General features: G+C 41.6%; 1 protein-coding gene across 8 annotated transcripts in view; it reads right to left on the bottom strand.

Annotated features, from left to right (window-relative positions):
* Positions 1 to 17,834, bottom strand: part of MARK3 (microtubule affinity regulating kinase 3) — a 139,462-nt gene that overhangs the window by 39,756 nt on the left and 81,872 nt on the right. For all 8 annotated transcript variants that reach the window (XM_089657230.1, XM_089657232.1, XM_089657234.1 and 5 more), the window contains exons 6-8: positions 12,191 to 12,261; positions 9,344 to 9,400; positions 5,745 to 5,981 (exon numbers count right to left, since the gene is read on the bottom strand). In XM_089657230.1, the coding sequence (XP_089513356.1) occupies positions 5,745 to 5,981; positions 9,344 to 9,400; positions 12,191 to 12,261 (365 nt within the window). The remainder of the gene's footprint in view (positions 1 to 5,744; positions 5,982 to 9,343; positions 9,401 to 12,190; positions 12,262 to 17,834) is intronic.

Raw genomic sequence — 17,834 nt, 5'->3', positions numbered from 1 at the left:
AGAATCACTTAGATCTAATATGATGTGCCTTGACAGGAAAAGGTTGAAGTTGATTGTAAATGTCAGTCTTGGATGATGGCCTGCCTGAGCCACATTTAGACTGTGGAACAAGACGTCTGTGCACCCTTACAGGGTCTAAGACAACAAAAAAAAAATCAATTTTCCTAACGAAAAATTCAAATTGGTGTGCTCCGCATTGGTAGGAGCCAAAGCAGTTTCATAATTTGGGAGTGATAGCAGTGGACCGCAACTCCTCAGGCGTAAACTCGTCAAAGACTGGAGTGACTAAGATTGTCTATCTGATTTAGCCCAGGCCTTGCTGGACTCGGACATCAGCTGTCTGATTCTAATGTAGAAGATCTAGTGATATAAGGGACTGTAAGAGCAGACGGTAAAATGACTCCAGGCTGCAGACACTGGCACCATCAGTAGGATGGTTCCAGTGTACACTACGGTCGGAATTATGTTGTTCTGAGCATTTAGATCATTTGCTGGTGAACAAAATGATGATGGGGGAGATAAGCAGCTGCATCCGAGATTCTGATCTTGCTGGAAAAAGCACAATAAGACCGTTGTGGTCTAATCTGATGGTGAGAGTCCACCTTTAGCACAAGCAGGTATATTCACTTTAAAGGGAGCTTTATGTTTACAGCACTGGCGTTGCGGTTGCACAAGAAAGAAAAGTATGGATTGGACTGGGATACATTGACTGCACTTTGTTAAAGAATGATATCATTTATCACTGACTTTTAACGACATTTTTTTTTGTATGAAGAGAAGGTTTCATAATTATAACTATTGGTGGTTTTATTTTGAATATAGAGCATTGTATATTTGTTGCACATGGATGATACTTTGTATATTTGACACTATTGGGGCAGCACTATATGTACACAGTTAATTCAAGGTTGGATAATGCCCTTGCTATAAGTGTTTGCCATTTATGTACCTCCTGAAGCCTGACTGGAATACGTCTAGGATGTTGCTAAGTAAGCTCTAGCTATTACTGCTCACCTCCTCCATCACAGGAATGAGTGCTCAAACACTGAGCTGAGCTACTGCATCAGGGAAGAGAAAGAACATTTGGGGGGGGGGGGTGAATTAGAAGAAACTCACTCCTGTGATGGTGGAGGTGAGCAGTAATGATTAGTCCTCACTTAGCAACGTTTTAGCAATGTCCTGGGAGTATTCCAGTTAGGCTTCATTAGATACATAAATGGCATATTCCCATAGCATGGGCATCATTCAGTCAGAACTGCAGTTTGTTTTAATCTACAGACAACCCTTATCTGCATAGGCAGGTTCCGTAAAGGTAAAATAACTCTTTATTTGAATGTATTAATTGTAAATCCTCTGGAGGGCAAGTGGTTAATGTGCAGAATTATTATGCAACTAAATGAAAAATTAAGTTCCCATCTCACTTTGTTTATTTTCATCTGTTTAAGTGAGAATAATAAACAATTCACAATTTACCAACATTTAAAAAAAACAGTGACCAAGATAGTCACCCTTCTTTTAAATAACAGTCATAATCCTTCCATTCATGGGCGCCAGTTTCTTGATCTGTTGATGATCAAGTTTTTGTGCAGCAGCAACCACAGCCTTCCAGACACTGTTCAGAGAGGTGTACGGTTTTCCTTCACCGTAAATCTCCCATTTAAGAAGGGCCCACAAGTTTTCAATAGGTCAGGTGAGGAAGGGGCCACGTCCTTATTCTTTCATCTTTAAGGCCTTTACTGGCTAGTCACACAGTGGCATTCGATGCATGTGAAAGAGCATAACCATCATGGTCTTCTTGAAAGATGCAGACTTATCTGTGCCACTGCTTGAAGAAAGTGTCTTCTAAAATCTGCCAGTAGGTTTGGGAGTGGATTTTGAGTTCATCTTCAAGGAGAAAAGGTCCAACTAGCTCATCTTTAATAAGCATCTGAACCCAGCCCAGTAATTGTATCAGCCCAAAACAGTATCCACCTTAATGGTGTCTGAGTAGAAATGGTGCTCTGTGCCCGTTACTGATCTAGCCATGGGCCCATCCATCTGGTCCGTAAAGAGTCACTCATCTCTCCAATCCATAAAACCTTTGAAAAATTTGTCTTCAGATATTTCTTGGCCCAGTCTTTACGTGTCAACTTACCTGTCTTGTTCAGTGGTGGTCAGGTTTCAGCCTTCCTTACCTTGGCCATGTCTGAGCACTGAGCACCTTGTACTTCTGGTAGTAGTGTTGCCTCCCTGGTAGGTAGTGTTGCCTCCCTCCGAAAGACTTTTTACAATTTTTTGACTTTTCAGAGTCACAGTTATATATCTCTTTTTTTTTTCATTTTTGCCTGAGGAAAAGCAGCTACCTAATAATTATGCACGCCTTGATATAGTGTGTTGATCTCCTTAGGGCACACCATCTCTGATTACACAAATACACATCACCTGATATGCTTAAATCCTACAAGCATTCACGTTTATAAAGCTTGGAGTTGGACAATATGCATAAAAATTATGATTTGGTCAAAATACTCACATAATTGTGCACACAGTTTATGATTAGGGAACAAAATATCTAATCCAGAGAATAACAGACAAAAGATTGTATCATATTATGCATGACAGCCTCCCTTGTCATACTAAGACATCCAGTAGCAGCAACATGCTTTTAGTATCACCTGTCATGATGGCGTTAAACAAAAATGAGCCCTTTATAGTACAAAAACAGCATATAATCACTATTATAAGGGGTTCATTTATACTGTGAAACAGTGAAAGTAATAAATATTAAAGTAGTACTAAAGACAGACATTTTTACATGGATATATCCATTTGCAATATAATGCACAATAATGGTAAACCTCTACGGTAAATGTAATTGTAATGCCTTATATTACCTCTAGTCTATCAGCCTCCAGCTGGGTTCAGATGCTGATCTTCCCTGGACAGAGCCCTTAAAGTGATTGTAAACGATGGATTTTTTAGCAAGGTAAAAAAACTTCTGCCTTTGGAATCACTTTAAATCACTTCCTTCTCCTGCCCAGGACTACATGTCCCATGAAGCATTGCTCCACACATTCACAAGTTCTCAAGCACTCACTAACATGTACGGACGGTGCATTGCGGTGTATGTGTGCACTGTATTTCCTGATATGTAAACAAATAATGCATTCTGTATGCAGGTCGACTAATCGGCTGACCTACTAACCAATATGAAAATAGTTGACAACTATTTCTATAATCGATTATGTAGATTAGTGGTTTCAGCCCTACTACAAAAAACACTTTGAAGGTACCGCGTTTTTACACAAACCTTGGGATAACTCCCTCAAACCAATCACTCTTCATTCTCTGACAGCAAATGTGACTGATGCAACATAGGCGTACTGAACCCAGGGAGCATAAAATAGGCCAATGGGAAAGAAATCCACTTGTAGTAAATTAAAACAATACTAACATATGCGCTGCTTGTCATCACTAGGTGTGGTACGTCTATAACCTACTTGAAATAATGGAACACTTCCAAAACAGGGCAAAATCACATTAATTGTATAATTAGTCAAGGTGCACACAAAATGTGCTAATAAATAAAAACAAATTTTAAAAGGAAATATTTACAGAGTGGGAGGCTGCCATTGCTCATCTCTCCTTCTGAAAATGCTAGCTGCCAGGCAGATCAAGCATTCAGATGTTTTCAGGGAAGAGGTGGTGAAGAAAAAAAAACTGGCTTTTCATTGACAACCTTCAAGCTAATCTGTAGCGAACCATGTAAAGTTTTATGTGTTTGATGCCCAATGATGCTGTCAAACCCATTCACCGTGAATCCTAAGGCTGGCCATACATTATACAATTTTCTTGAGATTTTTGGTTTAGATTTACCGAAAACCATATAACAGGAGGTCAAACCTAACACTTTCAATTGCATCCAATTAGGCAGGCTCTTGCACTACATAGTTGAAGGTAAATCTAAAGGAAATTGGGCAGAAAATTGTATAGTGTATGGCCAGCCTAAGGCTTTACATGTGAAATCACCTACAAATGTTCCTAATGACAGCCTGTGCAGTGATCAGGAGAACGTCTGTGGTCAATGAGTGCAGAAGCCCTGTGAGCCACTGACACGCTCTCATCCGCAGGGATAGAACAATCACATGTAGCAAGCAAAGTTTTCCTGAACCCCTCCCTCACCAGAATGCCTGTTGTACACCTCTTCAGCTAGACTGTTGGCAGGAGCTACATTTTAAAGCCAACAAAATTAAACAATTAAATTGCATGTCTAGGCAAAATAATAATAATAAAAAAAAAGTAAATCTGTGTTACATGCACATTTCCCTATGTCTTCTCTATTCGAAATGCTGCAAGTACACAAAAAATACTAAAAACATCCCAAAGAACGCTTACAACACTGACCAGGGGCGGACTGACAACTCATGGGGCCCCCGAGCAATAGGGGATCATGGGGCCCGTGTCCTTGCCCAAACTCAAAAAAGCCTATGAAAAAGGTACCAGGGGCAACTCATGGGGCCCTCTACTGACTCCGGGCCCTCGGGCAGTGCCCGAGTTTCCAAATGGTCAGTCCGCCCCTGACACTGACCTTTCTGAACTCAATTCCAAAGCAGTGTTAGACCTGTTCTCCCCTACTGGACAGTAAAACACCCCCCCCTTAACACCCCGGTCACATCAAGCCCAACTTTGAAATCGTGCGACTTAGTGAAGTCGCACGATTTAAAAGTCGGGTGAGATTCCAATTTCAGGTGCTATTTGCAAGACATCTGACACATGTCTATGCAAATCGCACCAAAAGCAGTACATGTACTACTCTAGAATTCGGTGTGGTTCCGACCAAGTCAGAACCGCACTGATTTCACTGCTGTAACCGCGGACAATAGGGTGCGACTTGGCATACGATTTGCAAATCGCATGCAACGTCGCACCGAGTGCGACCGGGGTCTGTAATCCAGCAAGAGAGAACTGGACAGAGCTGGCAACCCTGCTCAGGATTCCAGTACAGCACTGTGTAAGCCCAGCAGGAAGACAGGACCTGAGCATATTTCGCAGTAGATTACCAGCGGTTTTTGGTAGATTGCAGAAATTTTAGAGGCAAAAAAAAATTTGTACATGTATTGCAGAGATGAACTGCAGACAGGAAACAAAAACGGTAAAAGGTCTGAGAAATAAAACATAGCAGGAGATGCTTCGGGACCTTAGTATGTACAATCTTGAGGAAAGAAGGGAAAATGGCGATAACACGCAAAGCTTTAAATACATAAAAGGTACGAATAGGATTCAGTAGGGCAATATTTTCAATATGAAGCTATGATCAAATGATCAAGAACACAGAGACATGACCTCACACTAGCAGGAAGAAAGTGTAAAACCTTAGAAAGTATTATTTTACCAAAATAGTAGTGGATGCTTGGAATCTACCTCCAGCACTGATGGTGAATTAGTCAACAGTAAGTGAATTTCAACATCCTTGGACCATTAAACCGGCAGGTCCACAGCAACCAGAGTGAGGTAAGTACTGCAGAGCATAATGAAATATGAGGCTTGAGAACTAGAAGATACCATCAGAAGCCTGCTAAATCTGATTGAGCTGGATTTTATAAACTCAAAATTTATAGTAAACTAGGTGGACCAGTTAAATCAAAAATATATTAGCCTGGTAACTATTATACCGGCACAGATCGCACTAAATAGTTACCTTTCCTTTTTTATTTTGCAGACACATTTAGATTTTATCATATCCACAATAGCCCAACCAAACATACCTTTAAATTCTGTCCATCAAAGGGTAAAGATCCGCTGACCAAAGTATAAAGAATAACTCCTAAGCTCCAGACATCCACCTCAGGCCCGTCGTACTTCTTCCCCTGGAAGAGCTCCGGAGCTGCGTAGGGTGGACTCCCACAAAAAGTGTCCAGTTTGTTGCCAACAGTAAACTCATTACTAAATCCAAAGTCTGCTATTTTAATGTTCATATCTGCATCCAGTAAAAGGTTTTCTGCCTGCAATATTAAGAAGAACATATAATCAATACAAATCTGACAAGCAAAAGGCAGAACGTTTGTAGTTTACAGCCCTTATTGGCCAGCTTAACTTACTAACCCTCCTTCATGCTGACCATACACATTATATGGCAGAATGATTGTAGACTTTAAATTCCCAGCTGCTGCATGTATGTGCACATCCGGCATCACTGTGCTGGTGGCGCTCAATCCGTGCCCATAGCACTGCACTGTGATCGCAATGTCATCAACAGCTCCCAGTCACGGTTTGTGCTCAGGAGCTGGTGAAGCATACTCCTGGTCATGTTTTTACTCTGACAGCCAATCACAGTGTTTATATGACCTGGAGACCATGAAAAGCATTACAACCATTAAAAAGGTCAGCTCCTGCTAGCAATGTAAGAATGACTTACATTAGCCAATTAAGAGTATCTCTGAAACAAATTTTCTGCATTAATCAATGGATAATAGATTGTAAGCTTCAAGGAGCAGGGCCCTCATGTATTGTCTCATGTACTGTCTCCCACTATAATGTACAGCGCTGAGCAAACTTTTTGGCGCTATATACTGTGTAATAATAATAATAGTACAATACTCTACTACATTCAAAAAAGCCAATAATTCATTTAAACATAAGCATAGCAACCAAATTCTGAGGGGTTCCTAGAGGTCACCGATCTTTATTGGAATGTCTTATAGCTGCACTAACACTGAACTTCATCGATACGGACAAGCAAACAGCAGGGGTTATGCCATGTAAGTAGTGCAGGCACCTTCTGAAAAAACGAAATAAAATTTATTATCAGCAAGTTTAAAGCGAAGCTCCACCCAAAAGCGGAAGTTCCGCTTTAATGCTTTGTTCCCCGCTCCCCATTAAGGATAGGCACCCTTGGGGGGGGGGGGGGGGAGCAGGTACTGCGATTTGCGATTGCCTAGGCCAGTGGTCAGCAAGCCGTGGCTCGCGAGCCACATGCGGCTCTTTACACGATTTAATGCGGCTCTTGTGTGCCGGGCGCCCGCTCCCCTCCCTCCTCTCAGGCGGCAGCGTGATCCAAAAAAAAAAAAAAAACAGCCAGGGCAGCGCGCTCAAATGCAATGATTGGCCAGTCTCGCTGCCACTCACATCCTGATAGCCAGTGATTGGCTGTCAGGATGTGTGTAGGCGGGGCAGCGTGACGAACGTGAGAGGAGCTAGGCTCCTCTCACAGTCCGCCCTGAAGACCGGAACGGCGCGGGAACACGGCGAGAGGAACGCGCGGAGCAAAGGTAAGTGAATTGACATAGGGGGGACTTGGCTTACTACTTGGGGGGGAATAGTACTGTGGGGGATGAAATACTATATGAGGGATGAATTAATATGGGGGATGAATTACTATAGGGGGGATGAATTACTATAGGGGGGATGAATTACTATAGGGGGGATGAATTACTATAGGGGGGATGAATTACTATAGGGGGGATGAATTACTATAGGGGGGATGAATTACTATATGGGGGATGAATTACTATAAAAACTTATTGAAACTAAAAACAGTGTACCATCCTATGTATTTTCAGTTTTAAAAATGTGGCTCTCAAAATAAATTTCAATCGTGGTTTTGGCGAGATTTGGCTCAGTTGAAAAAAAAGGTTGCCCACCACTGGCCTAGGCGATCGGAACGGAAGTTGTCCTCCCTCCCCGTAGTCTTCTGGGACACGTAACAGGTCCCAGAAGACTACGGGCATTCACAAAGCGCAGCGCTTCTCCCGCATGCGCAGTGGGCACTCGACTGTGAAGCCGCAAGCTGTAACAACCGGTTGTCCACACTGAAGATGCCGGCGCCAGTGAGAGAAGACAGCCGGTGAAACCAGCGGTGATGAGGACACCACTGGACCGAGGGACAGGTAAGTGGCTGTATTTTAAAAGTCAGCAGCTACAGTTTGTGGAGCTGCTATTTTTTTTTTTTTTTTTGCTGGAACTCCACTTTAAGGGAAACTAGAATGTGTATTCTCAAAAGTACCATATAAATTGTAATAGTTTTGTGATGTTCACAATGAAAAGGTTTTCTGTTCTATATTTTCACTGAATGCTATGACTAGACTTGCTATGAATAGAGAAAACAGTGAAGTGCTACTAAAACACAGCTTGCATATGACCAAAAAAAGCAAACACGGTTGTCCTGTGACAATGGTACTCCTTACCATTATTTTTTTTTTAGGTTTTGGATAATGTGACGTAAAGAGAAAGAAATAAAATGAGAAGGGTTGCCTGTGTCCCCCTCATTTCCTGTGTCTTTCTTAGTATACTACTTCACAAGCCTCTGACATATGTATGTGTGGAAATATGAGCTTTGCTTACTGAGCATCTCTACAAAGATGATGCAAATGGTGCCTTCTACATAAAGGCATCCTCACAAACATTGCAGGAATGTTGGCCTTGCATTGTACTTCAAGAAATTAGAGTACCTGCAACCGCTGGAGCACCATAGAGAAGTTGTGGTGGACCATCTTACAGTGTGAAAAGCGATTAGGCAGATAAAAGCCCTCTATTGGTACCCTAGACATAAACGAAAGTAGAACCTTTGCAAAACTTTTGGGTACATAATAGTTTTGAATACTACTTTCAGGTATTTATGACCTCTGACAGAGAACTCTGCCTGTACGCTCTTTAAAGTGATTATAAAGCTTCAAAATTTAAAAAAAAAAAAAAAAAAAAAAAAAACTTTATACTTACCTGCTCTGTCAATAGTTTTGCATTGAGCAGCCCAGAGCCTCTTCTTCTGGAGTCCCCCAGACGACATTCTTAGCTTGTCCTCTTCTGTGTCTGCCAGCAAGTACTTGCTATGGGGGCAGACATGTAGGCTTAATCCCGAGCCAGGCTGTGTGCATCTACTGACACAGTCTGACTCAGCCTCGCCCCTGCGCACGGTATTTGACTGAAAGCAGCAGGAGCCAATGGCTCCTGCTGCCTCAGCAAAGTCTGTGACAACAAGGAGAAAGCTGCAACAGACAGACACAGCGCCAGATCAAGTGAGGGCAAGTATAAAGGGAAGGTGAGGGAGGTGATACTGCTAGCTGGACATTTTTTTTTTCTCTGAACGCAGGCAATGCATTAAAGGTAACAAATAGAATGCCTTTAGAATCACTTTAGCTATGCTTACATATGTTGAACACAAATCAGCAGTCATCTTGTGAAATGTTAGAGTTACAATGTTGCAGTCTGATCACTTGGGAGAGAAGTTACTGAAGAAATGCTTCCTCCTATCTGCAGAACACTAACACCACCTCAAACTCACTTAACTGGATTAAAAAAAAAAAAATGAAAAGGACACAACCTTCAACAAAGCATAAAAAAAAAAAAAAAAGCACGTTGCTTCACTCACCTTAAGATCCCTATGAACAATATGTTTTTGATGACAGTACTGCACTGCAGACACAATCTGCAAAAGAGAAAGCAACATGTTACATTATTATTCTCACAGAAGCCTGCAAAGACCACAAAGGACAATTCCAGGCAAATGATGAAGCTGCTCCACTGAACTTGGTGCCGACACTAATATACAGGGATTTCTAAAGGCGGAGATACAGCAAGAAGCTTACAGCGGTTGTGTTTGGGAATACCCTTTCTACATTACAAACAGAATAACAAAAATGGCTCCCTCTAGAAGGGAATAAGTAGGACTGGTGTACTATATATGTCAAGTTAAAAATGTAAGAAAAAAAAAAAAAAACATACACAAGTATACTCCTGAAATCTCTAAAGATAAGTGAAACTGTCACAAAGGCAACAGCAGAATGTCATACAACATCCCATTTACCCACAGATCTTGTTATTCAGCCCACAAATGTTAACATCGAACATACTGAGGATATCGTTATCTTGTGACACAGGCAGGCATTACGGAGAGGTAATGACTAGGACTATGGAAACTATGGCAACTATGACTATGGAAATCACATCATTAGCATAAGAAACAAGTTTGAAGGACATCAGAAGTTCAGCCATCAATGGAATCCCGCATTTAGATTCTAATGATTAAGCGATCCGTGACAAAACACTTGATACCATTCAACCCCCATAACACAGTGTATGAACGTTGCTTGTACGTGTGTGTGATGCTGAATTGTTATTAAACGTTTAAAGCCACTGACATGGCTTGTTTTTGTGTAGATTTAAGAGAAGTCATAAAAGTCCAATGTCCTCCTTTCAGTTTCTCAGCTGGGTGCTGCAGTGGCACAAGACAATGGCACCATCAGGTGATCAGTGCAGGTAGCGAAAGTGTCACCAATACACCAATGTGGATAACCAGAGAATTTATTGTTACAATGTCATAAGGTGAAGTTTTGGGGCCACCTAGGATCACTTCATCAAGGCAACACCGTTATTTAAATACAGAGTGCTAGGGACGCCTGGCCACAATGTAGTGTGAAATAAAAACACAATTAAATTCATTTTAATTCCAAGTTAAAAAAACTGTACAAAAGTCCAAAGCGGAGGATACAAAACTGAAAAGAACAACACTGCAATAGCAACTGCTAAAAAAAAGTGGATGTTTTTATTTAAAAGAAAAGTGCAGCTTCCAGTAAGTCTGGATTAAAAAATATGAATAATTAAGGAATAAAAAAAAAAAAAAAAAAAAAAAATAGATTTCAGGATTACAGCTACTGCTGTTTATGAAAAAAATGTCCTAAAATTCCCAGTCCCAATGGCAAAAGTAGTGTTAAAGGCAGGAGGTTTTTATCCTTATGGTCTTCTATGCTGTAAGTTAAACTTCTGCATGTAGCTCCCCCAAATACATACCTAAGCCGGATCTTGAACCAACGATGTGCACGAGAGCCAAGGCTCTCTTGCTCCTCATTGGTTCAGATACCGCAGCAGGGGCCATTGGCTCCCGCTGCTGTCAATTAGCGCCAGTGAAAAGGAAGGGAAAGGCTAAGCCCCACTCTGTGCGTCTTATGGAGAGAGAGCAGGGCTCGGGAGCGAGCGCGCACGAGTGCCCCTCACGTAAGCAGCTTGCTCTGGGGACACTCAGAAGGGGGGGGGGGGTGGAAGAGCCAGGAGCACCCACGGGGAACTCAAGGAGAGGAGGCTCAGGGCTGCTCTGTGCAAAACCACAGGTATCCTGGTACTACTCAGAGCGGTGTAATACTCAGAGCGAGCTGACCCTGTAGGGTCGATGTAAGGAGGTGAGGGGGCATTTTGGCCACTAAGGATTCACACGGAGTGTACACATACCATCACTTGCATGAGCATTCAATTTTGAGCACTATTATTGGACATTTTATTTTGTGTGGATTCATATATGATTATGTTGGTTTTATTTATGTTTCTTTAATTTATTGGGGTGTACTGAGTGTCATTCACGAGTGCCAGATAGGACACTGGTCACATCTGCACTAATCTACTCCCATAGGGAATTCACGTGTTGCACTTTATATATTTTACCCCCTGTGTGCACTGGGGGGGGGGGGGGGGGGTTGGATATACTCACTATATCATTTTATATATCTTATTTATCTATAGCGCTACACTGTTTTGTTATAAGTATGAAGTATGACATGATTGTTATTTTAAAAAAATTAATTCACTAATACTTTAAGCCTTCCTTTACACCTGAGCACAGCATATTCTTGATTTTAAAGCATTTTATTCAGGCATTTTACAGGCGTTTGCATGTATATCAAAGCACATCAGAGCAGTTCTAGAGGGGAAAAAAAAAAAAAAAGTAAAAAGGTTTTTTTTGTCCCAAGCATAGGGTGTAGAGTGAATGTGTACAAGTGTAAATCTGGACAATTAGCAAGAATGGGATTTTGCATGTTGGGAGTAGTCATAAATGGGAAAACAAGCTGAAAAATACTCCAGTGAGAAAGAGGGCTTAATTTCAATGTGCAAATGCAGGTGAATAATTCCATAAACTAGTGTTGTTAAGCACACCTGAAATTATAGTCTGTGTGTGTAAGGTGTGCCCCCTGACAGTTTGTAATCTGGAGGGATTATAGAAAACAAGTTCTGATATTGTAAATAAATCTAAGCATTAAAAAGAAAAAAAAACACAAAAACAATGAACAGAAAACACAAAGCATTGTAAATGACTCATAGTGGCTATTTAGGGAAAATACGCTCAAATCACACTGAATGACCGTGCATGTCTCCTACACTGTCTACACTTTTTTTTTTGTGGCGAAGGGGAAATCTACGTTATGAAGGGAAATCTTTCCATATTACACACCTGCCGGAATTTGGCTCTTGCTTCCTTTTCCTTCATTCTTCCATGTGCAACCAAATAGTCAAACACTTCCCCTGTAGGAGATGAAGAAGAGAAATGAGAAAATGAAACTGAGAAGCAAATTGCTGTATTACTGCAAAATGAATCATGAACACAGCCTTCTATCTCAAAGCTGAAGTGTAATGCCAAAAAAAAAAAGAAAAAGATGGAAATGCTTTACCGTCAATGAAATGTGTCCTTTGTGCTTCTGTGTTCTCTGTTAGCAGACATCTTCCTCCTCCAAAGCCCCACTCTCGCAATCGTCTGATACAGAGGGGGTTAATAGAACCAAGAACTGTCACTCACTGAGTGTGCCCGACTATTTCCGCCCAGCTCCTACATTCATAAGAGCTGGTACTACAGGTAATGAAACAAGATCTATGAACGGAGAGGGGGGGGGGGGGGGGGGGGGGGGAGACCTTTCAATCGTTTGCCAATCCTCCTTTCATAGATCCCATTTCATTCATAGAAGCTGTTGTACCAGCTTTGATGAATGGAGGAAGTGGGTGGAAAGTGCAATCTTCAGGAGTGCCAGTGACAGTGCCCTTAGCCCTGTTAACCCTCAGCACACCGAAAGATTACGGTGATGGGGTGGGGCATCGGAAGAGGAAGTTTTGCTAATGGATGACACAGCAGCACAATGGACACATCTCACTGAAAGTAATAACCCCTGTGATTTTTATTATTAAAGTAATTGTAAATGCAAACAATTAAAAAAACTAAAAGAAAAAAAAAAAGCCCCAAAAAACATATACTTACCTGCTCTGTACAATGGAATTTCACAGAGCAGTCTCAAACCTACTCTTCTCAGGTTCCTCTGTCACTCCTGGCTCCTCTTCTCGGTGGTACCCCATAGGTACCCTGAACCGTGCTGCCTGTGTCTGTAAACCTCCCATTCCCATAATACTGGCTTTGATTGACAGCAGCAGGAGCCAATGGCTCCCCACTGCCTCAGCAAAGCCAGTGAGACCAGGAAATGAGGGAAGAGAAGAGCTGCAGATGTGCATAGGGATGGATCGAATGAGGGCTCAAGTAAGTAAAAGGGGGTGAGAGGGGGGAGATACTCACATCTAAAAATGTTTTACCTTACATGCAAGAAATGCAGTAAAGTATAAAATACCTAGGCTTTAGAAACACTTTAAACTTTAAAGCACCACACCAGCTAAATCTAGATCTTCATTTCTGACAGAATAAAAAAAAAAGTTAAAATCATTTTCAGCTTTCATAGAATATGAGAATGCAAATTCTGCTGGGTGAAATGCAGATCAGAAAGAGGTTACCTTCCGATTAAATGCAACTGTCATGGAATTCTGATTGATCTCAAAAGCAAATCAAAATGGATATCGCACTGATGTCATTAACAAATTCAAAGCCCATCAGCAAAGGCCCTTACTGTAAATCAGGACCGCTGCAGATATACCATTGCTTACAAAAAGAGCAGTGATCACCTTTTGCTTTCATGCCCACAATGCGCTGCAGTGACAATTGTACAAAACAAAAAACAAACAAACAAAAAGGGCACAAACAAGTAGCTAAAGCAGATAGATGGAACCAGACCACACTTGCAGTGGCCTGTTGTCTTCGTTTCTACAGCTATAGGCTGTAATAGGCTAAATAATTTAAAAAAAAATTAGATTAAAAATGTATGCATTAAAAATCAAGTAAAATAAAAAAAACTGACTCAAAACCATTATAGCATCCCTTAAAAAAATACAGCTAGTGAAGATGCTTATATTGGTCTATATCTTCTCCTGAAAACAGTCTCAAAAATCTGGCAGTGGGAGGTCTATGCTTTAGAATGATCTACTGCATTTCACATGCTGTCACTTTAACACTGCCTGCTGGCAGGAGAAATCAATGCACCAGAGGGTTTAGTTCATCAGTGTGGAGATGCTTTTTCACTGCCCAATCAGCAGGTTGTAGGAAGGTCAGAACAAGCTGCATTGCTTGCCTGCAGGGGGGGAAAAAAAAAAAATATGAGCAGCATGGCTACACTGCCTGCCATAAGTGCCTGAATGCCAAAACTGGCTGAAGACCTGTCAATGGGCTTTGGGCTTGTGACAATCACCGTTTGAGATGTCTGAATTAATTCAGCACTCAGGGAGGTGCACATGACCTGCAGTTGATGTCCTCCAACCTGCTTTAATCTCTTGCTACCCGTATGTGGTGGCATAGAAAAGCACATATTAGTGGTGAAATGAAATTCCTGGTTCCAAAACCAAAAATTCTGGATGCACTGCCCGAAAAATGAGACTGAAACGGAGTTTTTAAAAATTAATATAGTTTTCAAACGCAATTTAAAAAAAAAAAAATACACTTTGATAAAAAAATTATATATATCCCATTTTTTTGTAAAATATGAAAGTTACGGTGAGTAAATAGATACCAAACATGTCATGCTTTAAAATTGCGCACGCTTGTGGAATAGGGTAGAGGAATAGAATTATTGCCCTTGTGGAATAGAATTATTGCCCTTGCTCTGACGTTCGTGGCGATACCTCACATGTATGGTTTGAACACATTTATATATGTGAGCATGGCCTACGTATGCGTACATCACTGCACACGGGGACGGGGGAACTTTAAACTTTTTTTTTGTACACTTATTTAATTCATTTTTTATTTTACACTACCCCTTCAAAAAAATTTTTTTAAATCACTTTTATTCCGATCACAAGGAATGCATGCATCCCTTGTGATAGAAATAAGTAGCGACAGGTCTTCTTTATGGAGAGATGTGGGGTCAATAAGACCCCACATCTCTCCAGTAAAATGTAAAGCATTAGATCAAAAAAAGCATTGATCTAGTGCTTTAGAAAAAGAAAAAAAAAAAAAAAAAAAACCGCCTTGTTTACAAGGCGCTGGAACCGGAAATGACATCGCTCTGGTCTTCCAAGGGAATAGAGATGAGTGGAGGCCATCTTTTCTTCACTGATCTCTATGCCCAGCACCGGGATTGTTCGATGGTTTCTCAGGTAAGGCTGAGAACATCCGAGCGGCAACAGATGGAGAGGGGCTTGGTTAGTTTTCGGCTGAAATATTTCAGCCACTGATATTTTGGTGCATCCCTAGCACATATGTGCCCATGAGTGACAGAGCCTTCTATGCTGAGAAATGTGCTGCACTGTGGGCTGCCTGCACAGCGAATGAGATGTAAAAGACAGAACTCGGCCCATAATAATGATCGGAAGTTGGTGGAATGGGCTCCTGAGAAAATGTAAGGTCATTTCAAAATTGATGGCAGCAACACATCTCAAATCTGGGACAAGGCAAAAAAGCTGGCAAAGTACACGGGACTAACAAGGATAGTTGGAGGGCAAGTGGTTAAAGCCGTAGTAAACCACATTAAAAAAAAAAGAGAAAAAAAACCCCTGCAAGGTAAAGGCATAATGTGCTAGAACACATTGCATACTACTGCCTAAGGACCTGTTCATACCAGGGCACTTAAATATGGATGTGCATTTTTTTCTATTTTTTATGAGTTGTGTTAAAATTTAAACACTGCATTTTACATATCTTTTCATTCCTAGTCACCTGGGGAAAATAGACATGTGATTCACAAAATGCATGGTGCGCCTCCACAGACTAATGGAAGATGCGTTTTTCAAACATGGCACTGAAGATGCAACAAGTGGTAACTGTTAGAATTTAAAGGGGAATATTTTGCATGAGCTTTTGGTGTTCTGAGAGGGTGTGTTTTAGTGTGGCAAAAGCGCACAGGAGTGCCTCGTTCACACAGCAAAACAGCTGACTTGTACAGGCCTCCTGCACGGAGGCCTGTACAAGTCAATGACTGGCTGACAGAGGCCGTACCTATCCCACTGCCGTAAGTTTGAATCCACACATTGGCGGTTACATATGGTTAGGGATGGATGGTCATCCCTATACACAGAATGTGTCCACAGCTGATCATCAGTCCCTAACAGAAAGTAACCATTCAATATATCATCAGTTCAAATCCCAACCTCGGCACTACGTGCTTAGTTTGCATGTCCTCCTTGTGCCTGTGGGAGTTTCCTCCGTGTACTCTGGTTTCCTCCCACAATCCAAAGACAGGTTGGTAGGTTAACTGTCTCCTGTCTAAATTGTCCCTTGTATGTGTATGTAGGATTGTGCGTTAGGGACCTTAGATCATAAGCTCCTTGACGGCAGAGACTGATGAGAAATGTACAATATATATGGAAAGTGCTGTGCAAATTGACAGTGCGATATAACTACCTGTAATAAATACATTTATGGATACATACCTACAGTGGCTCCTGGCAGTGGCTGTACACAAACACCTAGGCAATAGATATCTGCAGTATACGTATTCATATTTGGCCACGTGACTGAAGCCTTAAAGTCACTGAGAATAGGTGGGAGATGTTTTCTTAGGCTAGGTTCACATCTGTGCGGGTGGTGCGGCTATGGATCCACACGAAAATCCGTGCAGCCGCAACAGCCGCACAGAGGAGTGTGGACCCGCGGGCAGGTGCCATTAATTCTAATAGCACGCCACCTGCACTGGAAAACGCAACCGTACTGGGAACCAAGGTTCCCGTGAGGGCTGCGTTTTCAGAAGAAGTGCTGGGACTTCTTCCCTGCGTGTCACGGGGCACGGGAGTCCATTCAAATGAATGGGCTCTCGTGCCCACGCAGAATGCGGCCCACGCGGCCACATATATGTGAACCAGGGGTTACAGATACCAAAATAATAATAAAAAAAACTAAACACAAAGGTTCTGTTGTAGAACTCACAGGAAAGTATAGATTGCCACAAGGACTAAACTGGAAAACGGTGGCAGGCCCAGACTGCACTACATGGTTTTGTGTAAGGTGGGTTCATAGGGAAAAAAAATAAGCCTTGCTGGTCTTTAAAGCTGTGATCGCTCGTTTCAGACTACTAAGCCCGTCCTTTGTAGAACATTTGAGGTTACGCCTAAATATCTAAATTTTCAGAACATGACCTTCTGCTCTGGCACTTTCCTCTGTAAAATAAACTTCCTCTCCCTGTACTTCATTAACACCGCTGACCACATAGAGCACACAGAGCATTGCTGCCAAAAACACACACTAAGCATTTACAAGGGAAACACCATTTTACAAGAACACGGCAGAGAAAAGCCGGCCACTAAGGTCTATAGAAAACTTGGCAGTATTCAGAACTCCTGCTTGGATGGAACTGTAAGCCCCAGCATGCATTTCTAGCTTCTTTTCCTACAAGAGTGGCAGAGATACACAAAACAGAAACAAGTACAGATATAGAGATATTGATGTGGTTGTAAGGTGCAGTATAGGGTTCGATTTCATCGACATGGAACTCCAGAAACGCTACATGCAGTACATACATCCTCAAAATTCATAGACAGTGGACAGAAAAGGATCACTTTCATTCTGCAGATCTTGACAAGGCCATGTTGCTGGGAATTAATGTGAAACTGCGCTTGCTCTAGTGACAACAAAAACTAATCAAAGTGATATCTCAACAAGGGGAAGGCTTCAGAAGATTTTGCTGCTGTCTACATCAATTTTTTTTTCCATGAACTTGCTGATGGGGGAAAGTTGTAGAGTTCAGTTCAATTGCACTTTAAAACTGAAATGTCTACCCACTCTAACCTACTCTTAA

Source organism: Staurois parvus, unplaced genomic scaffold (assembly GCF_062004578.1).
Source record: "Staurois parvus isolate SC_StPar_1 unplaced genomic scaffold, SC_StPar_1.0 ptg000978l, whole genome shotgun sequence".
Classification (NCBI taxonomy): Eukaryota; Metazoa; Chordata; class Amphibia; order Anura; family Ranidae; genus Staurois; species Staurois parvus.
The sequence above is the reverse complement of the archived record's forward strand: the minus strand, read 5'-3'. Positions and strand labels throughout refer to the sequence as shown.